Source organism: Myxocyprinus asiaticus, chromosome 4 (assembly GCF_019703515.2).
Source record: "Myxocyprinus asiaticus isolate MX2 ecotype Aquarium Trade chromosome 4, UBuf_Myxa_2, whole genome shotgun sequence".
NCBI lineage: Eukaryota > Metazoa > Chordata > Actinopteri > Cypriniformes > Catostomidae > Myxocyprinus > Myxocyprinus asiaticus.
Window position 1 is genome coordinate 21,642,377 of NC_059347.1, and position 19,683 is coordinate 21,662,059.

Below are 19,683 nucleotides of genomic sequence, written 5' to 3' on the forward strand. Positions count from 1 at the left end.
AAGGGGTGGAGGACATGCTGTTGTTTCCCATGAGAGTAATAAATCACTGTGACTTGATTTTCAAGATGTTTCCTCTTGAGTATTTAGCCTTTAAAACTGTTGATCATCTATCATTAACTTTAATCTTAATCTGTCTACCTCAAGTCTCATCCTGAATTTTTCTGAACTTAATGACTTACTAATGACTACATGTTGACTTAGCAACTAGGGGTCATATATTGGACCTTATTTGTACATCTGACTTATGTAATGTCTCTGGCTCTCATTTTGCCATATCTGACCACAAGCTCTTAGCATTTAGCTTTAGTTTTCCTATATAAACATTATGCATGAAATTTTTTTTTATCTAACCATGAAATCAGCTTTGTCAACCCCACGTCCTTTTCTGCTTTTATGTGTCTCTTCTCTATCAGACTCCATACTATCACACTGTCCATCACAGCTCTTTCATTACAATACAGAAGTCTAAATCTGCCACTGCTCCTCTCACACAAGGTGTTCCCCAGGGTTCAGTCCTTGGACCATTACTGTTTATTATCTTTATGCTCCCCTCCCTCTTGGTGACATCATTCATAAGCATGGCCTACATTTTCATTGATATGATGATGACGTTCATATTTACATTACTGCCAGCTATGACTCACCATCTCTTCCTGCTTCACTCATTGCATGTATTAGGGACATTAAACACTGGATGTTCTTGAATTTTCTTAAACTCAGTACCAACAAAACTGAAATGTTGTTAATTGGCTGTACTGCTCAAGTAAATAGGATGCACCTTGGCATTGATATTGATGAGGTTCATGTTAAGCCTTCCCCCTCTGTTCGTAACCTTGGTGTCCTACTTGACTCATCTCTTTCCTTTGATTCTCATATTTCCACTGTTGTTAACTCTCTGTTCCATTTATTAATTATTGCACGCCTCCGATCTTTTCTCACTTTGGCTGATGCCGAAACCTTGGTTCATGCTCTGATTACCTCATGTCTTGACTATTGCAATGCCCTGTTCATTGGCTTATCCCAAAAAAATGAAAAACATTGCTAGATAAAAAGTTCAAAATGCAGTAGCAAGAGTTCTCAACTTCACTAAGCACTCCACCCACATCACCCCTCTTCTGCATGATATCCACTGGCTGCATGTAGAATCCCTAATTCAATTTAAGATACTCATTTTAGCTTTAAATGGTCTTGCCCCAGTTTATTTGTCTGATCTACTCCACCTGTATCTCCCCATTTGGTCTCTTAGATCCTCTTGTCTAGAACTTGTTTTTTTTTTTTGTCTGTTCCAAGATTTCAGTTGTTCACTGTAGGTGGTAGGACTTTGTGTTGTTGCTCCAAAGCTATGGAACTCACTACCTCTTAGTCTTCATAATATCTCCTCTTTATCTATTTCAAGTCCCAGCTAAAAGCATATCTCTTTTCTATACATTTTGAGTAATATTCTGATGTTATAGTTATTTTTTTCTGTTATGTGTGTATTTGTAATGTGTTAATTGCACTGAAATATATCAATTATATCAGCTTATTGTAAATTAACCTTGATCTTGGGAAATTAGCTATATAAATAAAATGTATTCTTCTCATTAAGGAAACAGGTGTCACTCTATTGTGGGTGGGAAAGTGGATTCTGGGGGTGGGGGCCTACAAATAGGATTTCGCTTAGGGCCCCCAAATGCTCAGAAACAGACCTGACCCTTACATACCTAAGGCCAATGTGCATGATTAGTTTTGTTAACTATAGTAACTTTTTATAATAAACTTCATTAGTATTTCATTAACAAACATACTGTGCAATGCTTAACAGATCAGTAGTTTATGTACATTCAGTTATGAATATGAAAATATGTTAATCACAGTTTGAATAAAAATAACATTTATACATTTTATTGTACATTACATATATGTTAAGAATTATATAATGTATTAATGTTTGTTTTATTAAAATTGTTACCACATTTTTATTCATTTACATGCATTATGGACATGGGTATAATATAGTGCTGAAGATATTGATGAAACATGTTTTTTATGTTAAAAATATATATTTAATGAAGTTTATAAAAGTCATTAAAAAACAAGAGACAACACCATTTATAACATAATTACTGATAAAAACCTGGACATGCTTCTTCTCATTGAAACATGGCAGGTGCCCAATAACTTTATGAATTTAAACCTGTTTACACCACCTGGATACACTCCTTTTTCTTAACCGCAACCTCATTGAAGGGGTGGTGGACATGCTGTGGTTTTCCATGAGAGTAATAAATCACAAATTTACATGCATTATGGACATGGGTATAATATAGTGCTGAAGATATTGATGAAACATGTTTTTTATGTTAAAAATATATATTTATTGAAGTTTATAAAAGTCATTAAAAAACAAGAGACAACTCCATTTATTACAGATGTTGAAAATGCTAAAATAGGCTAACTAATCACCAGAATAAAGTATCTCCTATCTTTTTTTATTTGTGTTGTGTTGGTATTTACAGATTAAGGAGCTACATCTATTTAAGGAAACTGCACATCTGACCACATCCACCACTGATCGGACTAAAATATGGCTAGCTGGCTATCGAAAAACCGTCTGCAATAATTTGATATGCCTTTTTTTCTGTCTGCATATTTAAACATTTAATTTGAGATTTTTTACTAGATCATGTCTTGTTAGTGAAGTTGTGAGTTCTGAATATAAGAGTGTATTCAGGGGTCTTTTATATACACTACCGGTCAAAAGTTTTGAAACACTCATTCTTTATTATTTTCACATTTTAGAATAATATTAAAGCCATCAAAACTATGGAATAACATAAATGGAACTATGGGAATTATGTTGAGACTAAACAAAATCCAAAATAAATCAAAACTGTGTTATATTTTAGCATCTTCAAAGTAGTCTCCCTTTGCCTAGAATTTGCAGACATGTACTCTTGACATTTTCTCAACCAACTTCTTGAGGTATCACCCTGGGATGCTTTTTAAACAGTATTGAAGGAGTTCCCATCTATGCTGGGCACTTATTGGCTGCTTTTCTTTATTATTTGGTCCAAGTCATCAATTTCAAAAACTTTTTTTTTTAATTACATTTTAGTTTTATAATAAAAGAAATTAATATGGTGGCACAATTATATTTTTATCTACAAAACTAATTTCGAACAATTAAGCATACGCCTTCAGATCAAAAGATTTTTAAGATCATGAGAAACGTTTCAGTCAAGTGTTTCAAAACTTTTGACCGGTTGTGTGTGTGTATGTATGTATGTATGTATGTATGTGTGTGTGTGTATATATATATATATATATATATATATATATATGGGTGGTCTACAGAAGTGATAAGATAAAAGTAGGCTTTGATGTGTTGTTGTGGAGGTGGTCAGATGCAAATGTCTACCACAGTGTGACATCACAATGTGGAGGAAGTAGAGAACGAGTCGACTTTTTGTAGCTTGGTTTCAACAAATGCTCTTTTTGCAGTGAGGAGGATGTTTTGTGTTCTGAAACTTACTGCATGTTTTTAGTGTACAATGACCGCTTAAATGTCAAAAGATCATGGAAAATTGTATTCCTTATGTCATGACCCTTTTCATTTACATTCATTTTGTATATGAAGCAATAGGGAACTGAATAAGGGAAATTTTAAGGACTGTTTTGAGAAATTTAGACAAGTTAAATTTAGTTTAATTGCCACTGAGTTTCCTCTCTCTAGTATGTTTCCCTTGCATTCTCTTTGCTGGTATCTTTCTCTTGCTGTACCACTACAGTGCAAAACTCCTGATGCTCCTGCTCTTTCTTCTCCATTGTAATCTTTATTTTCTCTTCTGTCATCAGCTGTGATTCTGTGTCTTTCTGTTGCATCTCCTCTTGTTGTTTCTTTAATGCTTGAGCCCTCTCCTCTTCCTTCATCTTACAGAAGTAAATCAGGTTTTTCTCAGGGTAGGTCACTTTAGCAAGAGGCAGTTTATAAATGTTTTTTGTCTCCGTAGTGATCAAAAGAAAAGTGAGGGCAGAAAGACAGAAGGGCCAGGTGCATGCCGGGAGTCCGAACTGTTAAATGCCATATGAAACATTAAATTATTATTTGAATATGAATATATTTAGAAAACATAATAATACTATAAATTAATAGATTATTGTTATTATTAAATTATTCTAAATTATAATAACTTAATGTTAATATATACTGTAAATATACATTATTTAAATTAAAATGATTACATTGGGAATATTATTTGAGTATCATTGAATTATACCATAATGTCATGTAAAACCAAACAGATATTCTGTTGCTTAAGTCTTGTATATTGTTTGGGTGTAAGATACGTACATTAGACATCACATTTCCAATTGCCGAGCCAAGGTATGCACAGAAGAATGCTAAGGGAAAACAAGAGAGCCACTGAAGTAATTTGCACATAATTGTCTAAAAATACAGGAAATTGTTTTTATATAATGAATTATTGTTTTGAAACCAGGAAGGAGAGGAAATAGCTCATACAGAACATACCACAGGCCACAGCCAGAAGGTGCGTCTGCCATGAGAGAGCATAGAACATCCCACCAATTGCAATGCAAGCCAAAACGCAGTTATAACCCCACAGACCAAAGTAAATGTTCTCAAATGGTGCAGCGAGAGCAAGCCCTGAAATTCACAGTAAATGCTACTTAGTCATCAATCTTAACATTTCTCAATGCTCATATTCGCATACACTTCAGGTAGTCTGGGATCTTACCGGAGACCATACCAACTGCTGATCCAATAGTTGCATGTACACATGTTAAGGGTGAGGAGATAAACAAGGCAATCATGAATATCCCTCCAGTCCAAGGATAGTCACATCCATATACCTGTCCGATACCCACAGGGATTGAGCGGAAGAGCTGTGTGGAAATAAATATAATATAAAAGATAGGTTTTAGGTTGCCTATTGTTCAATATTCAAAGTGGCATTGACCATCACTAGGTTCATGCTAGGTGGCACTGAATGTGATGCAAAAAAAAAAAAAGAAGAAAAGTAGGATATCCTGATAGACTGTGAAGGGGCTGGTTTACCCCTGTCTCTTTGGCCTATTGATGATGAATATATTCACTAACAATTGTTATAATCAAAAGGTAATCAAAGTGTTTTAATCATGTGCATTTATTAAGTTTAAGTAAGAGTTTTATTGTGTTTAAGTTTTAGGTCATTAATTACTGACACAAAAACATTCTTAGCATTTAAAGTATTAGTCTAACAGTATTGTTAGACTAATATCTAGTACAGTATTGTTTGATTGACATGTTTGTTTCAGCTGGATAAGGCCTGTGTCCCGGTGAGGCCTGACTCAACCTTGAGGGAAATGTTGTGTTCTGTCTAATGATGTAATTGCAGGGATTGTTTGTAGTTTTGAGAAACATGTGACTAAGTCAGAGGGACTGGATGCCAGTTTATCTAAAGAGAAGACTTACCTCTGACACATTTCTGCTTACCAACTTGACTTAGTGTCTTAAAAATATAATCTTTGAATGATTACATTCACGTAGTTGAACAGAACACCATGTTTGTAAGATTTCTAGAATTATCTGTACTGTTCACCTATCAGATCTATTTACACGTACTTGTAAGAGATGATGCCAATTAATTTGCATATGCCTATAATAACTGTTGTTTCTGTAATCTAAGTTTGTTCAAGGTTAGATCCTCAACTCATTTTCTCTTTCTGTCTTTTGCTTTTGGAATTGCAGAGAACTTTGTCTTCAGTAAACTCCCTCTCAACTGATTTAAATATCAACTTTGACTCCTGGTCTTCATAGTTCATACTTGTCTCTTTACTGGGAATTCCACAGGGACATTTACAGCATTTTCTGAGCAACCTGCTCTATTCATTATGTGACCTCAATATAGAACAGTTCATGACTCTCTCTCCCTGTTCTTGGGATTGGTAGCTTTTCAAGCTGCAAATTTAGGAACTCCTGTAACTTCTGTAATCTTGATTTTGGTCAGGTAAACATTTACCTTAACGTAATCCAGCTCAGACCAGGTGATGTTAGGCAAGGATGTGCGTGGCTGGATGAGAACCTGAGGGAAGTGGTGATTGTAGTGGCCTGTAGCCACCATATGTAGGCACACTAGGATGTTAAACGGCAGAGTGAAAACAGGCAGGTCCCACCGACTATTGATGGAAGCCAAGGCACTGGACAATATGGGGCTAGAAAAACAACAAAACATTGCTAATCTTCTGCAGTGGTACTTACTAGTAAGTCCATGCTTGTATAGTACCAGGAAAGTACACATACTGTAAAATAAAGTGCTACCAGCGAGGGTATACGTTTTTTTTATGTGCATTTTGGAGATTTATTTGCATCTTGGTGTTTCCATCCAGCAATTTTTATGAAATATCCCAAAATGACCATAAAAATATGTGGATGAAAACCAAGCTATTAATTTTAGATCAGTGGGTTCTCAATTTGTGGGTCACCTGAAATCATCCATATTCTGCTGAATTATTGACTAGCACCATCCCCCATCAGATATTTTTGCATCACTTCAAATGTGTTTACCTTTCCTTATGGCACTACTAATAGTGCGGCAGATGTGCAATCTCCCCGGGTATACGGGTTCTGGTCCCATGGAAACCAAGAAGTAATGATGTTCACATAAACGATGGTGAGTGGGAAGGTTGCATTTTTCTGTAGGATTACATTTTTACTTCACTGACGGTTAGGTTTAGGGTTTGTGTTTGTGTTTGGGGGTAGAGTTAGTAATAGATGCATTTCTGTTAACTGCATTAGATAATTTTTCGGCAGAAACTGGACGACAACACTTCCAGTTTCAGACACTGGAATGGTTCAAATTTCGGTAAGCACAGCCCAATTTCAGCAGCAGAACTTTCGACCTACTGTCGTGAAACAAATCACTAAATGCAAATAATGCAATGTATCTAAATTTAATTGCATAGACAGGATTGCAGAAATTGGTAGACTTTTCACATTTTTGTTCTTGAAATAAACATTTGAATGCCTTGGAGAGTTTTATATCCTTTACAATTTGTCTATTTTGCAGTTCTAAACTAATATTTATAGATTAGCCATTTAGTCCTTATATAACAACACGAAAAGTACATTCTTTGCATTTTTTAAGAAAGTACACTGAAGTAGGCGCTTTTATTTTTTTATTTTTTTTTTACGTATTTCTGTTACAAAACATGGCCATGCAGAGCAATCATATGACATTCTTTTACTTGAGGATTCAACGTTTATCTGATTTTGAAGAATCTGAATTCTTACAATTTTTTATCCTTTTTTTTTTTTTTTTCAGTACACATACTGCACAGATACAAAGATATAAATAATCTGCAAATGAGGTAACAACAAAGATAACCTATTAGACTCACCATGCCATTGACATAAATATGTTGGGAAGAAGAAGCCACCAATACCAATCTCCTGCATTGGAGAAAACTGCCATCAGAAGACCAACCAAGATTCCATTATATCCATACAGGCCGGCTGCGATTGCACCTCTGAGGACAATATAATAAACTGAGACTTTGCTCCAACATTTAGAACAGCACAATGCATTATATATCACCACATAAATACCTGTTTTGACAGAGGATGAGGGCAGAGATTGTAGCAAACAATGTGCCAACAAAACCATTTAGTGCCCACCATCTGTTCTGGAGGATCAGTCCAGCAAAGATGATCAGTCCACTGAGAGGGTTATTCACAAACATCACCTGAGCTGCCCCACGCAGCACCCAGTCCAAAATCTGCAGCAAGATAAACTGCCCTGTATGGAGTAAAGTGTGATGTAGGAGAATTATTTAAAAAAAAAAAAATTTAAAAAACAAAAGGGAAAAAATACATAATATAAATCAAGACTTTTCTGTAATTCCAAATGACAGAAGCCTAATTGTATAACACTGTTACTCATTTGCAAAACTGTATAATTTTTGCTTGCTAGGTATCTACAGGTATTGCGAAAATATATCTGTCTGAAAATTAATAGATCGAGCCGTTAGATCATGAATGTATAAACTAAATAAACAGATATGTTTAGAAATGTGTTTGAGCCTTTGTCTTAGTAAGAATGCATTGTTTTAATTTGGGTGTGGATCATATTTTTAGCTTCTTAGGAAGTATGTGCACTAAAACACAAACAAACAAAACAGCAGTGCACATTAACTAAAACAAAATGCACATCTAACAGATTTCTCTTTGAGTAACTAGAATAGTTGCATTTTAGAACAACTGAACAATGCAGTGTTTTATAATAAGACAGCTGTGAAGTCTGTCATGTCACCTGATCATTGTGGTGAAGGAAACTGAACATTTTAGTTGGCTTTGAACCAGGCTTAACTCTACTCATTTAGGGAGGTAACACTCCTACTTATTATTCACTGCAAATAAGCAGTTTTTTCTTCAAGATCTAAATTTGGATCCTCACTAAGGACTAATGGTTAACATTGTACCTTTCATCCATTCACCAAACACAGCCATGTCTCCAGCAATGTAAGAGACCCACTGGATGAGTTTTGCTTTAACCTTCTGATGTGCAGGTGGCCTCTCGGATCGCTGCTGCTCATTTTTCTCTAGGTACTGCTGTTTCTTTTGCTCTGTTTTTTCAGTGACTGGATTCTCCATGAGTGGTTGCAGCTCCTGAACAATTTCATAGAGAATGTCATTGATTAATTTGTGGCACTGATCAAAAACATTAAAGTTTGTGAAACAATTTTAGGATTGATATTATTTGGAGTGGGCTAAAATCTTGTTTATGTTCCTCTGGTTTGAGTATGATTTCCCATTTCCATGAAAATATCACACCTTTGTATGTTGAGTGTTTGAATGTTCACAAGAAGAGGTTTTGAAGAGAAGTGGGATATTCAGCTGGACAGCCTTCAAAATAAAATTGATAAATATTGTTTATTATTTAATTCTTTATTAAGCTGTTAACCCTAAAAAAAAAGCTTTTGTATCCTGAGGGATACAAACATTTAAGAGACTGAGGATAGGAGCTATGGTCTGTCAAATTTTTGTGAAAAATATTTTAAAGGAGGTCCCTGCAAATACTGAGGACATGTGAATTCAAAATCTTTATCTAAAAGTAAAAAGACAGCATTTCCTATCTTTTCAGTGTTGTTTTCTTGGTTTCTACAAGCTATAAAATTGAAAATAAAAGCAATATTTTAGAAGAAAAAAAAAACAGAAATGTATAATGTGTTGAAAAATAGCAATTAATTAATTTTCAGAGGTACCTTATATGCTTGCACTTTTAGGTTTAAAGAAGTTTGAAATACCATCATACTAAATTAGACAGATGATTGTTATTTTGTGAGAAAGAAATAGAGATCTACCTTAGTACTTTGTGTTCCAGGCATAAATGGGATCAGTTTTAGTGGCAATATGCTCCATAAACCAGCAACCATGAAGTAACACAAAGCCAGTCTCTAGAAAGTTCTTATCGTGCTGTACTGCATGCAGTGCTCCTCCTCTACTCGCGCAGCACTGATGCAAATGTATGACAGAGTTTTCTCTCATTCTCTCTGCATTCCTTGAAGTTCAGTCCTTTTTGATAGAGTTGCTTAAGCAGGTTTCTGTCTCTGATTTAGCTGCTATTTAGATCTGATTAGCTGTTAAAAGCCATAAAAATTCCACATACTGACTTCTAGTTCACACAAAGTCCTGAAATTTCCACTGTGTTGGAAATCAATAACTGTTAAAAATTCATTTTCACATGCAATCACTAAATAACTTCAAAAAACAAACAAAAAAATTGTCTAAAAAATAAACAAATAAAAATAAGCAGATTGTATAGAACAAGCATGGTTTAACTCAGATCACAGTTTGCTAATTAGCTGAGTTGTGAAGAAAACAAAACAAAAGAACCACTGTTGTCCTGACCATTTGTAACTGTACTGTTCATAAGTGCATTTGTGAGAAGTAACTGTGTCATTCAGGAGAACTGCAGACCAATGTATAAACTGTCTTCATATTTGAGTTGAACTTCTGTTTCCAGCTTTCAGCAAAGGCCAGTGTTTTAATCACTAATAGTGCTTTTTATTAGGATTAAACATGGAGGGGTGTGTGTTCTCTAAACCTCACCTATGGAATCAGAATCAGAATCAGCTTTATTGCCAAGTATACTTACACATACAAGGAATTTGTCTTGGTGACAGGAGCTTCCAGTGTACAACCATACAAAAACAATACAAAAACAGCAGCAAGACATAGATCATAATAAAAAAATATAAACAAATTATACACATACATACACACATACACATGGGTAGTGCAAATCTAATACAATCTGTTATGTACAGTGCATATTTGTGGGAGATGCCACTGATTTGGGGTTATTGGGGGTTAGGTGTGCCGACATGGCATGTTCATGCGCGGCTTGCGGACCGGTCAAGGACAATGGTAATTTCATGAATTACTTATAATAAATTATCCCCAACATGGAGACAGGATCGGGATCTAACAGCAAATGATAATGTGTACTTTTCTTCACTTCAGACAGGTGAGCTGTTACACACAAATTCAGTTTATAAGCTGCAGTCAAATCATTTGTTACAAAGCAGCCATCCTCAGATTCAGTCTTGAGCTCAATCACAGCTGTTTTGGGATATTCTTTTACTGTTCGTAATAGTCTGATCCGCTTAGGCTACTTAAGTCTACTAAAGTGCGTATGGGTGCGTTCCCATAACTACATATACATGGCCTCTCTGATCATTAAAGTATCAAAATATAGCAACAAGTAGACAATGAAAACACATTTTATTGTATAGTAAGTTGCTGTAGTTGGAAAAGTTATTACACATGGACAGAATTTCCAGTGTTTTTTGTCAGCAACACAGACAGCAGATTTGGTGTCATTATTAATTATTTATTTGGGGTATTGTGTTATGGGACTTTCTGGGTGAACATTCTCCCCTCACCTGCATCAGCATCTATTCTCCTGGACTATTTAAAGGGTCGTTCACCTCTGGCCACTGTCTTTTTTAACCCATTCATGTCCATAACAGAAACATCTTTGCTCACAAATTTAGATATGCTTGTAAGATACACAGATATGTAATAAAAGACAATGAAAAACAAGCATGTGAATGCAACAAAGAATAATGTGTGCTATTATAATATTTACAGGGTGGCACATAGTATGTTATACAAATTTGTTACTCCAGCATGCGACATGCTTCATATCAGAACAATCATAATGATTGTGATCCATCACCAAACAATTAACACACACACACACAAAATACAGAATAGACCAAAATAATGTATGTCTGCCTTGGTGAAATATTTCATGTCTGATTGTCAATGTGGTTGGATGTGCATGATTATAAAGTGGTGAGATATCACGTACAAAGCACAGACACAAGTGGAGATTGGTTTGACAATAGTGAGCCCCTTCTCCTGTGATTACTGCATTGTGGGAAACATACTGCAGGAGATGGCCAAATTGCAGCAACCAGACTGTCGTGAGGATATTTAGCCGTATCCAGGAGTTGTAGAAACACTTCAGAAACTCATTAGAATTATTATTCACTAGTACAGCAGATGCTTATTGACATGAGCAAACGTCAGCAAATGGGTGCTGGTTTACATGCATAGTAAAACAAACCTGTACACATCGAAAGTTATAGTATTTTACAGTAAAATATAAGAAGGTAATAAGACAAAAAGTTATGATAAATGGACAGTGAATGTATATAAAAACATTAAAAGAAGATAGTCACAATTAAAACCATTAAGTAATATTTTGGAAAATTTGTACTGAGATCTCTTAATACAGTGGGAATCATGTATATTATGGATTATGCAAAAGAAAAGGTTGAAAGTCTTTGTTGAGTTTAAACCAGTGATTAAAAAACCTCAATTGATGTTTCTGTCATCAGATCCAGAGAGATTATATTAAAGAGTTAGAGTACATTATCGGGGGACGCCATGCGAGAAGCAGACGTGTGAGACACGAGCTCTGCGATCTTTGCTAGTTTTTTATTATTTTCATGTTATAATCTGGTTAGATTCGATACATCCAATTACATACTTGCTCTTTGAGGTAAATATGGCAAAGAAGTCAAAATTCTCAGACTCTGGAGACATTAAAAGACACTTACGTGTTCAAGCTGAGGCCTCTGACAGGACTGCAGACCGGAGACACGATTTGGGAAGCACATCGGGAGAAAATATTCAGCGTCAGTTGTCCAACATGTCGGTGATGCTGACGAAGGTTCTTGCTGACTTGGAGGATCTCGCTATAATACGTTGATCGATTATGGCGATGGAAACAAAATTCTCTGAGTTGTTTACAAGAGTGACAGAAGTTGAAAAACAAATCGATTATATTGAGTCATCAGAAAGGGAATTAACCGCTAATCTGCCTGCGTCCAAAACAGATTTAGATTTAGGAAAAACTGGAATATTTTGAAAATATGAGCCGAAGGAATAACATACGAATTGTTGGAATTCCTGAGCATGAAGAGGGCAGAGATATGGTGAAATTCCTGAACGAGCTCTTCCCGAGTCTGCTCGACATAACAGGCCAGAAGCTGGAAATTGAGCGAGCTCACAGAGTCCCAGCTCACAGATCTGCTGAGGGAGATAGGCCTCGATGCATTCTGGCCAAATTTCTGAGATCATCCAATAAAGATCTCGTGTTGCGCCAGGCGAGGAGCAAAGGGAAAATATCTTTTATAAAGTTGACGGGCTGAGTAAGTTATGGTTTATTTTTATTTTTTATTTTTTTTGCGGCCTCCGAGTTAGTTTGGTTCTTGATCATCCGAGGAACCGGGATGCCGGCTTTGTTTTTCGTGCTGGCTCCGCCTATCGGCTGGAGCTTGTTCTGTTGAATATCACTCCTTTGGAAAGCTGTGGATAAATCAGTTTGTTCTTTGTGCTTATTCCTCCTGCTGCTGGAGTCTGTTTTGTTGAGTATTTTTGCGGGACATTGGAATGATTATATCATCCGCTGAACTCATAACAGCCAGTTCACTGAACAATTGTTTGTCTGTCCGAGAAAACTGAACGGCTTTATATCAGCTGGAGTTTATTTTGTGGAGGAACACACCTTCGAGACAGTTCTGTGAATGAATTTCTGCCTGTTGGCTGGGGTCTGTTTTACAAAGTATTTTCTGTTATGTAATTTTGCCTTACAAAATTTGAGCAGAAGCACCGGACTTGAGCAATCCGATGGCAAAGTTGTCGCTGGGGCTCTTGTAGGCGTACATGGACCTTTTGAGTTTAGAGGGATTGTCGCCGGTTGGCGCTGTCGTGCGCGGAGTTAACGCGCACATTTTTCTTTTTTCTGTTTGTTTTGTTCAGGGGGATGTTTGGGGTTTGATTGTTGCATTAATGGGGAATGTGGTCTGTACAATCTTGTTTTTGACACACAATTTATTTATTTTTATTATATCAAAATGTCAAATGTTAATATGAGTGTACTATCTCTCTCCACATGGAATGTAATTGGGTTGGGGCACCCCATAAAAAGAAGGAAGGTTATTTCTTTTCTTAAACGTAAGAAATATGATATAGTGTTTCTTCAAGAAACACATCTCTCCTCGCAGGAAGCTGAAAAATTTGGGAAGATATGGGTTGGACATGTTTTCTTTAGTGCTGGCTCAAGTAAAAGCAAGGGAGTCATTATATTGATTAATAAACATCTACAATTCAAATGTCTCAAACAGATTAAAGATAAATTAGGGAGAGTCATTATTGTTTTAGCAGAAATTCAGGGGCAAAGGTTGATTTTGGCTAATATTTATGTGCCTAACGCTGATGATCAGGGCTTTTTTATAGATCTTGAAGGGATGTTGCAAACCGCTGGCACCCCTCATGATATAATATTGGGAGGAGACTTTAATCTTTTGATGGACTCAGTCCTTGATCATAGTGAAGCAAAAGTGTGCAAGCCCCCTAGAGCAACACTGATGCTTCACAGGATGTGTAAAATCTTGGTCTTGCGGATATTTGGCGACTTTTGAACCCATCTGGTAGGGACTATACATTTTTTTCATCAGTCCATAAGATTTATTCTAGAATAGATTTATTTTTGATATCTAAGTCCCTCATTTCATCTGTTATTGATTGCTCAATTGGAAACATTTTAGTCTCAGATCACACCCTGGTGAGTTTAGAGGTGTTGCCATATACAGAGAAAAAGAAATCATATAGTTGCCGCTTTAATGTATCCCTGTTGCAAAATCCTGAATTCCAACAAATGTTAAAGACTGAAATCATTGTTTATGTGGAGACCAACTGGTCCTCAGTATCCTCTGTGGGCGTGGCTTGGGAGGCACTTAAGGCGGTTCTTAGGGGTCGGATCATACAATATGCCTCATTCACCAAAAAATCCAAAGCACGAGAACTCGTGGAGTTGGAAGGGAATATTAAAAGTGCAGAGGCAGAGCTGAAGCGCCAAATGTCATCTGATGCCCTCAGAGAATTGACTAGATTGAAATACAGGTATAATACTATTTTGTCGCGGAAGATGGAGTTTTGGTTATTCAGGGCAAGACAGTCATACTTTGAGTTGGGGGACAAAGCAGGGAAGCTTTTGGCTAGATATATAAAGCAGAGAGAGTTTTTTCTAAGATTCCCTCAGTGAAATCTGCTGGTGGTGAAATATTTACCTCAGCCATTGATATTAATAATGCTTTTAAAGAATTCTATATTGATCTTTATAGTTCCACGTCTTCGTCTAATGATGAAGATATTAGAAATTTTGTGGAACCATTAGATCTTCCTAAACTGACGACTGAGCAAAGAAATTGTCTTGATTCTGAGATAACCTTGGAGGTTATCAGATGGTTTTGCCGCAGAATTTTTTAGATCCTATGCTACAGAATTGGCTCCACTTTTGTTAGAAGTTTATACGGAGTCATTAAAGAATGGAAAACTTCCTCCAACCATGACACAAGCCCAGATCAATCTGATTCTTAAAAATGACAAAGATCCAAGCGAGTGTAAAAGTTACTGTCCAATTTCCCTGATCCAGTAAGATGTACAAATTTTGTCAAAAATTTTGGCTAATCGAGTAAGTAAAGTTATGACTTCACTTATACATTTAGATCAGGTGGGGTTTATTCTTCTGATAACATTAGGCGTCTCGTCAATATCATGTGGTCAGTGGCGAATGATCAATCTCCGGTCGCTGCCATCTCACTTGATGCCGAAAAGCCGTTTGACATGGTAGAATGGGATTATCTTTTTAAGGTTTTGGAAATATACGGGTTCGGGAGTACGGTTATTGGATGGATTAAGTTACTTTATAGACACCCAGTAGCGGCGGTACAAACAAATGGACTAATTTCAGATTATTTTACTTTGGATAGGGGCACCCGGCAGGGTTGCCCTCTTTCCCCATTATTGTTCTGTCTTGCCCTGGAACCATTAGCAGCCGTGATAAGAAGGGAAGATTTTCCAGGAGTGGTGACGGGAGGTATGGCGCATAAACTCTTGCTTTACGCAGATATTCTATTATTTGTCTCTGACCCCAGTAGATCTATGCCTTGCCTCCACAGAATTATTAATTCCTTTTCTAAGTTTTCAGGATATAGAGTCAATTGATCTAAATCTGAAGCTTTGGCTCTGACAGCGTACTGCCCAGTAATGGCTTTCCAGCCGGGCGCTTTCCAGTGACCCAAACAGGGCATTAAGTATTTGGGTATTTTATTTCCAGCAAATTTGTGTGATTTAGTTAGAGTGAATTTTGACCCCTTAATAAAACGGTTTTCGAGCGATGTGGGCAGGTGGGCTTCATTACATTTATCTATGATTGGGAAGGTTAATGTTATTAAAATGAATTGTATTCCAAAATTCAATTACTTACTGCAGTCTCTCCCTGTAGATGTCCCCCTCTCTTATTTCAAGCAATTTGAGAGCATAGCGAAGTCTTTCATTTGGAGTGGTAAGCGCCCCAGATTACATTTCAATCAGTTATATAGGCCGATTGACAAAGGTGGGCTAGGCCTACCCAAGATTTTGTTTTATTATTATGCATTCGGTCTCAGACATTTGGCTCATTGGTCGCTTCCACCTGAGAGAGCCCCTCCCTGGTTCTGTATAGAACAGGAAGTTCTTGCCCCTATTTCGCCACTGCAGAGCCTTTCTATCAAATTAATCGGAGAAGCTAAAGTACATCCCGTTATCTCGCACTTGAACTCGGTATGGACTAAAGTGTCCAGACTGTTTAATTCTGACATTTATTTAAATTTTGCCTCGAGCATATGGCTGAACCCCAAACTATGCATCAACAAGTCCCCTTTTTGCTGGTCAGAGTGGATTGGGAGGGGGGTTACTACACTCGGTGACCTGTATGAGAATGGAGTGTTGAGATCCTTTCAAAATTTGGTTCAACTTTTTGGGATTCCTAGATCTCAGTTCTATAAGTATTTACAGCTGCGTCACCTGCTCTGTACTGTTTTTGGGAGTGGTTTACACCCTCCTAAAGCGGCAGATACTCTGGGAGAGGTGATTACTGCTTTTGGAAAAGGTCACGAGGCATCTGTGTATTACTCCCTACTAATTCAGAGTATGGGAGACGGAACTTTAACTTTAACTAATTATGGGAGAAAGATCTAAATTTGGAGAGACAGTGGGCTGGGATTCTAAAAAATGACAAATCTGCATCCAGAGATGCAAGGGTTTGCCTCATGCAATTTAAGATTTTACATAGAGTCTATTGGGCCCCTCTAGACTGCATAGGCTTGGTCTTAAAGATACACCCACCTGCTGGCGATGTCAATTAGAAGATGGAGACACAACCCATGTCTTTTGGGGATGTGTTAAGATGCAGGAATTTTGGATGGGGTAGTGGGTGTTGTATATTGATTCTGTATACGTGTGTTCTGCTATGTATATATTTAATGGTTGAATCAATAACAAATGTTAATAAAAAGAAAAAAAAAAAGAAAAAAAAAGAGTTAGAGTACAAAAATGCAGAAGGCGGTGCCCAGTTGGTCTGATGATGGGCACCGCCCACCGCCCATAACTTGTTTAAATGACTGGCGTCCTGTTGCTCTGACCCCCATTATCAGCAAATGCTTTGAGAGATCTAATCAGAGATTACATCTGCTCTGTGCTGCCTCCCTCTCTTGACCCGCTGCTGTTTGCTTACCGCAACAACCGCTCCATTGATGATGCCATTGCATCTACAATACACACTGCTCTCTCCCACCTGGAAAAAAAGAACACTTATGTGAGAATGCTGTTTGTAGACTACAGCTCAGCATTCAACACCATAGTGCCCTCCAAGCTAGATGAGAAACTCCGGGCTCTGGGCTTAAACAGCTCGCTGTGCAGCTGGATCCTGGACTTCCTGTCAAGCAGATGCCAGGTGGTTAGAATAGGCAGCAGCATCTCCTCCTCACTGACCCTCAACACTGGAGCCCCACAGGGCTGTGTTCTCAGCCCACTACTGTATTCCCTGTACACACATGACTGTGTGGCAACACATAGCTCCAATGCCATCATTAAGTTTGCTGATGACACGACGGTGGTAGGTCTGATCACTGACAATGATGAAACAGCCTACAGAGAGGAGGTGCACACTCTGACACACTGGTGTCAGGAGCACAACCTCTCCCTCAACGTCAGTAAGACAAAGGAGCTTGTGGTGGACTTCAGAAGAAAAGACAGAGAACACAGTCCCATCACCATCAATGGAGCACCGGTGGAGAGAGTCAGCAGCTTCAAGTTCCTGGGTGTCCACATCACTGAGGAACTCACATGGTCCATCCACACTGAAGTCGTTGTGAAGAAGGCTCATCAGCGCCTCTTCTTCCTGAGACGGCTGAGGAAGTTTGGAATGAACCGCCACATCCTCACACGGTTCTACACCTGCACTGTAGAGAGCAGCCTGACTGGCTGCATCTCCGCCTGGTACGGCAATAGCACCGCCCACAACCGCAAAGCACTGCAAAGGGTGGTGCGAACTGCCAGACACATCATCGGAGGTGAGCTTCCCTCCCTCCAGGAAATATATACAAGGCGGTGTGTGAAAAAAGCTCGGAGGATCATCAGAGACTCAAGCCACCCGAGCCATGGGCTGTTCTCACTGCTACCATCAGGCAGGCGGTATCGCAGCATCAGGACCCACACCAGCCGACTCCATGATAGCTTCTTCCCCCAAGCAATCAGACTTCTGAACTCTTGATCTCTCACAATCAATATACATCAGCGCTGCACTTTATTACCTTTACTCTTATATCTCACACTGGACTGTCATAAATTATATTATTATTATATTATATTCTCTCTTAACAACTGACTATCAACCGACAGCCTGAATGTCAATACAGTACAATACTGTACATTCTATATTTACTACTATATATACTTTTTTATATATTTTTATTTTTTATTTTTATTGAATAATGTGTATCTATATAGTGCATATTTTATACTGTACAGTGTATGTTATTATTTGTATATTGTTGAGTGTAATTATGTGTATATCAGATGTTTCAATTGTGTTGTGTTAATTTGATGTTATTGTAAACTGGTATATGTCTCATCACTGTCACGACTGCTATGTTGATCGGAACTGCACCCAAGAATTTCACACACCATTGCACTTGTGTATATGGCTGTGTGACAATAAAGTGATTTGATTTGATTTTGATTTTGATTTTGATTTGATGTGTTGTCATTGTGATCAGTAAGTCTCTGGATCTGAGGGCTCTACAAGAAACATATTTTGGCATATCAACTGGCTAATGGGGGAAAGTGCATGACTTAAAGACAGATATTAAGATCTTAAAATAGGCTATATACTCCGACTAACTGGAAGCCAAAGCAGGAACTTCATATAGAAGTGGTGTGTGCTCTTGTCCTAGTTCCATTTAAAACTGTAGCATCATGATTCTGTACCACTTGAAACTAGCAAGCTTGGAGGAGACCTACTTGAAATTACTGCTAAAAAAATAACAAAACTGGTTAGCCTGAGATGCGCAAAACTGTAAATCACAGTTTTGATAATAGCTTCAATTTAAGTACAGTTTACTGTATTTGAAAAGGATAATCCACCCAGTATCAGTATTGCTTTCCATTGAGTCATGGTCAGTTAATTGAATTAATTTAAAGAGTGAAGTCATCCACTTTTCCTGGTTCCTGTTTTATCCTAACTGTACTCCACATAACAGCAACAAGGCCTAAAGCCTCTCACACCCTGTCATTTTGCACTCTGTAGATAATGTACCTGTAGATGGTGCTGCAGGTTGTGGCCGACCTGCTAGTGTTGTGCTGATCAGGGTCTGAAAAAAACAACAGCATAATAATAATGTCAAGGTTGAAAAAGGAAAGGGCATAGCATTAATGTAGATCCCCTAATATGATCATGATTTAAACACTGAGAAGTAATAGAATTTAAAAGACAAGTAATCACAGTAATATTACACTGCATTTTCACGGCGCATCAGAGAACCGGTGAGTACATTTTAATTTTTTTAATTTATTTTTTCTCTCTCTCTCCTCTCTCTCAAGCTGCCACTCCGCATTGGCCTTTCCCTCTCTTTTTAAGTTTTATTTATATTATCTTAATTTGGTACCGGCACCGTTACAGTGTGTATGTACCATGTTTTTTTGTTATTGTTTCCCTCCCCTTGTCCCCTCCCTCATCCAGGTAGGCAGGGATGACCTGCCGGCAGACGGGGCGAAAGGCAAAAAGTTTGGAATAATGTACAGATTTT

At 37.5% G+C, this 19,683-nt stretch overlaps 1 protein-coding gene across 4 annotated transcripts; it reads right to left on the reverse strand.

Annotated features, from left to right (window-relative positions):
• Positions 1–1,956: 1,956 nt before the first annotated feature.
• Positions 1,957–19,251, reverse strand: slc14a2 (solute carrier family 14 member 2). Of its 4 annotated transcripts, none has more exons than XM_051696035.1 (10): positions 19,194–19,251; positions 8,813–8,884; positions 8,461–8,647; positions 7,589–7,778; positions 7,381–7,509; positions 6,003–6,195; positions 4,740–4,887; positions 4,514–4,648; positions 4,334–4,383; positions 1,957–4,053 (listed from the first exon to the last, which is right to left on the reverse strand). In XM_051696035.1, exons 3-10 carry the CDS (start codon positions 8,630–8,632, stop codon positions 3,712–3,714), a joined length of 1,359 nt encoding a protein of 452 aa, XP_051551995.1. In that variant the 5' UTR covers positions 8,633–8,647; positions 8,813–8,884; positions 19,194–19,251; the 3' UTR covers positions 1,957–3,711. The 4 variants fall into 4 exon arrangements, with proteins under 4 accessions (XP_051551995.1, XP_051551993.1, XP_051551994.1 ...); XM_051696033.1 differs by lacking the exon at positions 19,194–19,251 and adding an exon at positions 9,343–9,615; XM_051696034.1 differs by lacking the exons at positions 8,813–8,884; positions 19,194–19,251 and adding an exon at positions 9,343–9,615.
• Positions 19,252–19,683: the final 432 nt, after the last annotated feature.

Excerpts from the sequence above, each read along its gene's own strand:
- slc14a2 (XM_051696033.1), bottom strand. The coding sequence starts at position 9,414 with ATGGTTGCTGGTTTATGGAGCATATTGCCACTAAAACTGATCCCATTT. Across the intron at positions 6,196-7,380 it reads ATATTTATGTCAATGGCATG|CCCCATATTGTCCAGTGCCT; the intron begins GTGAGTCTAATA and ends TTGTTTTTCTAG. Across the intron at positions 4,054-4,333 it reads TTGGAAATGTGATGTCTAAT|TTCGGACTCCCGGCATGCAC; the intron begins GTACGTATCTTA and ends GGCATTTAACAG.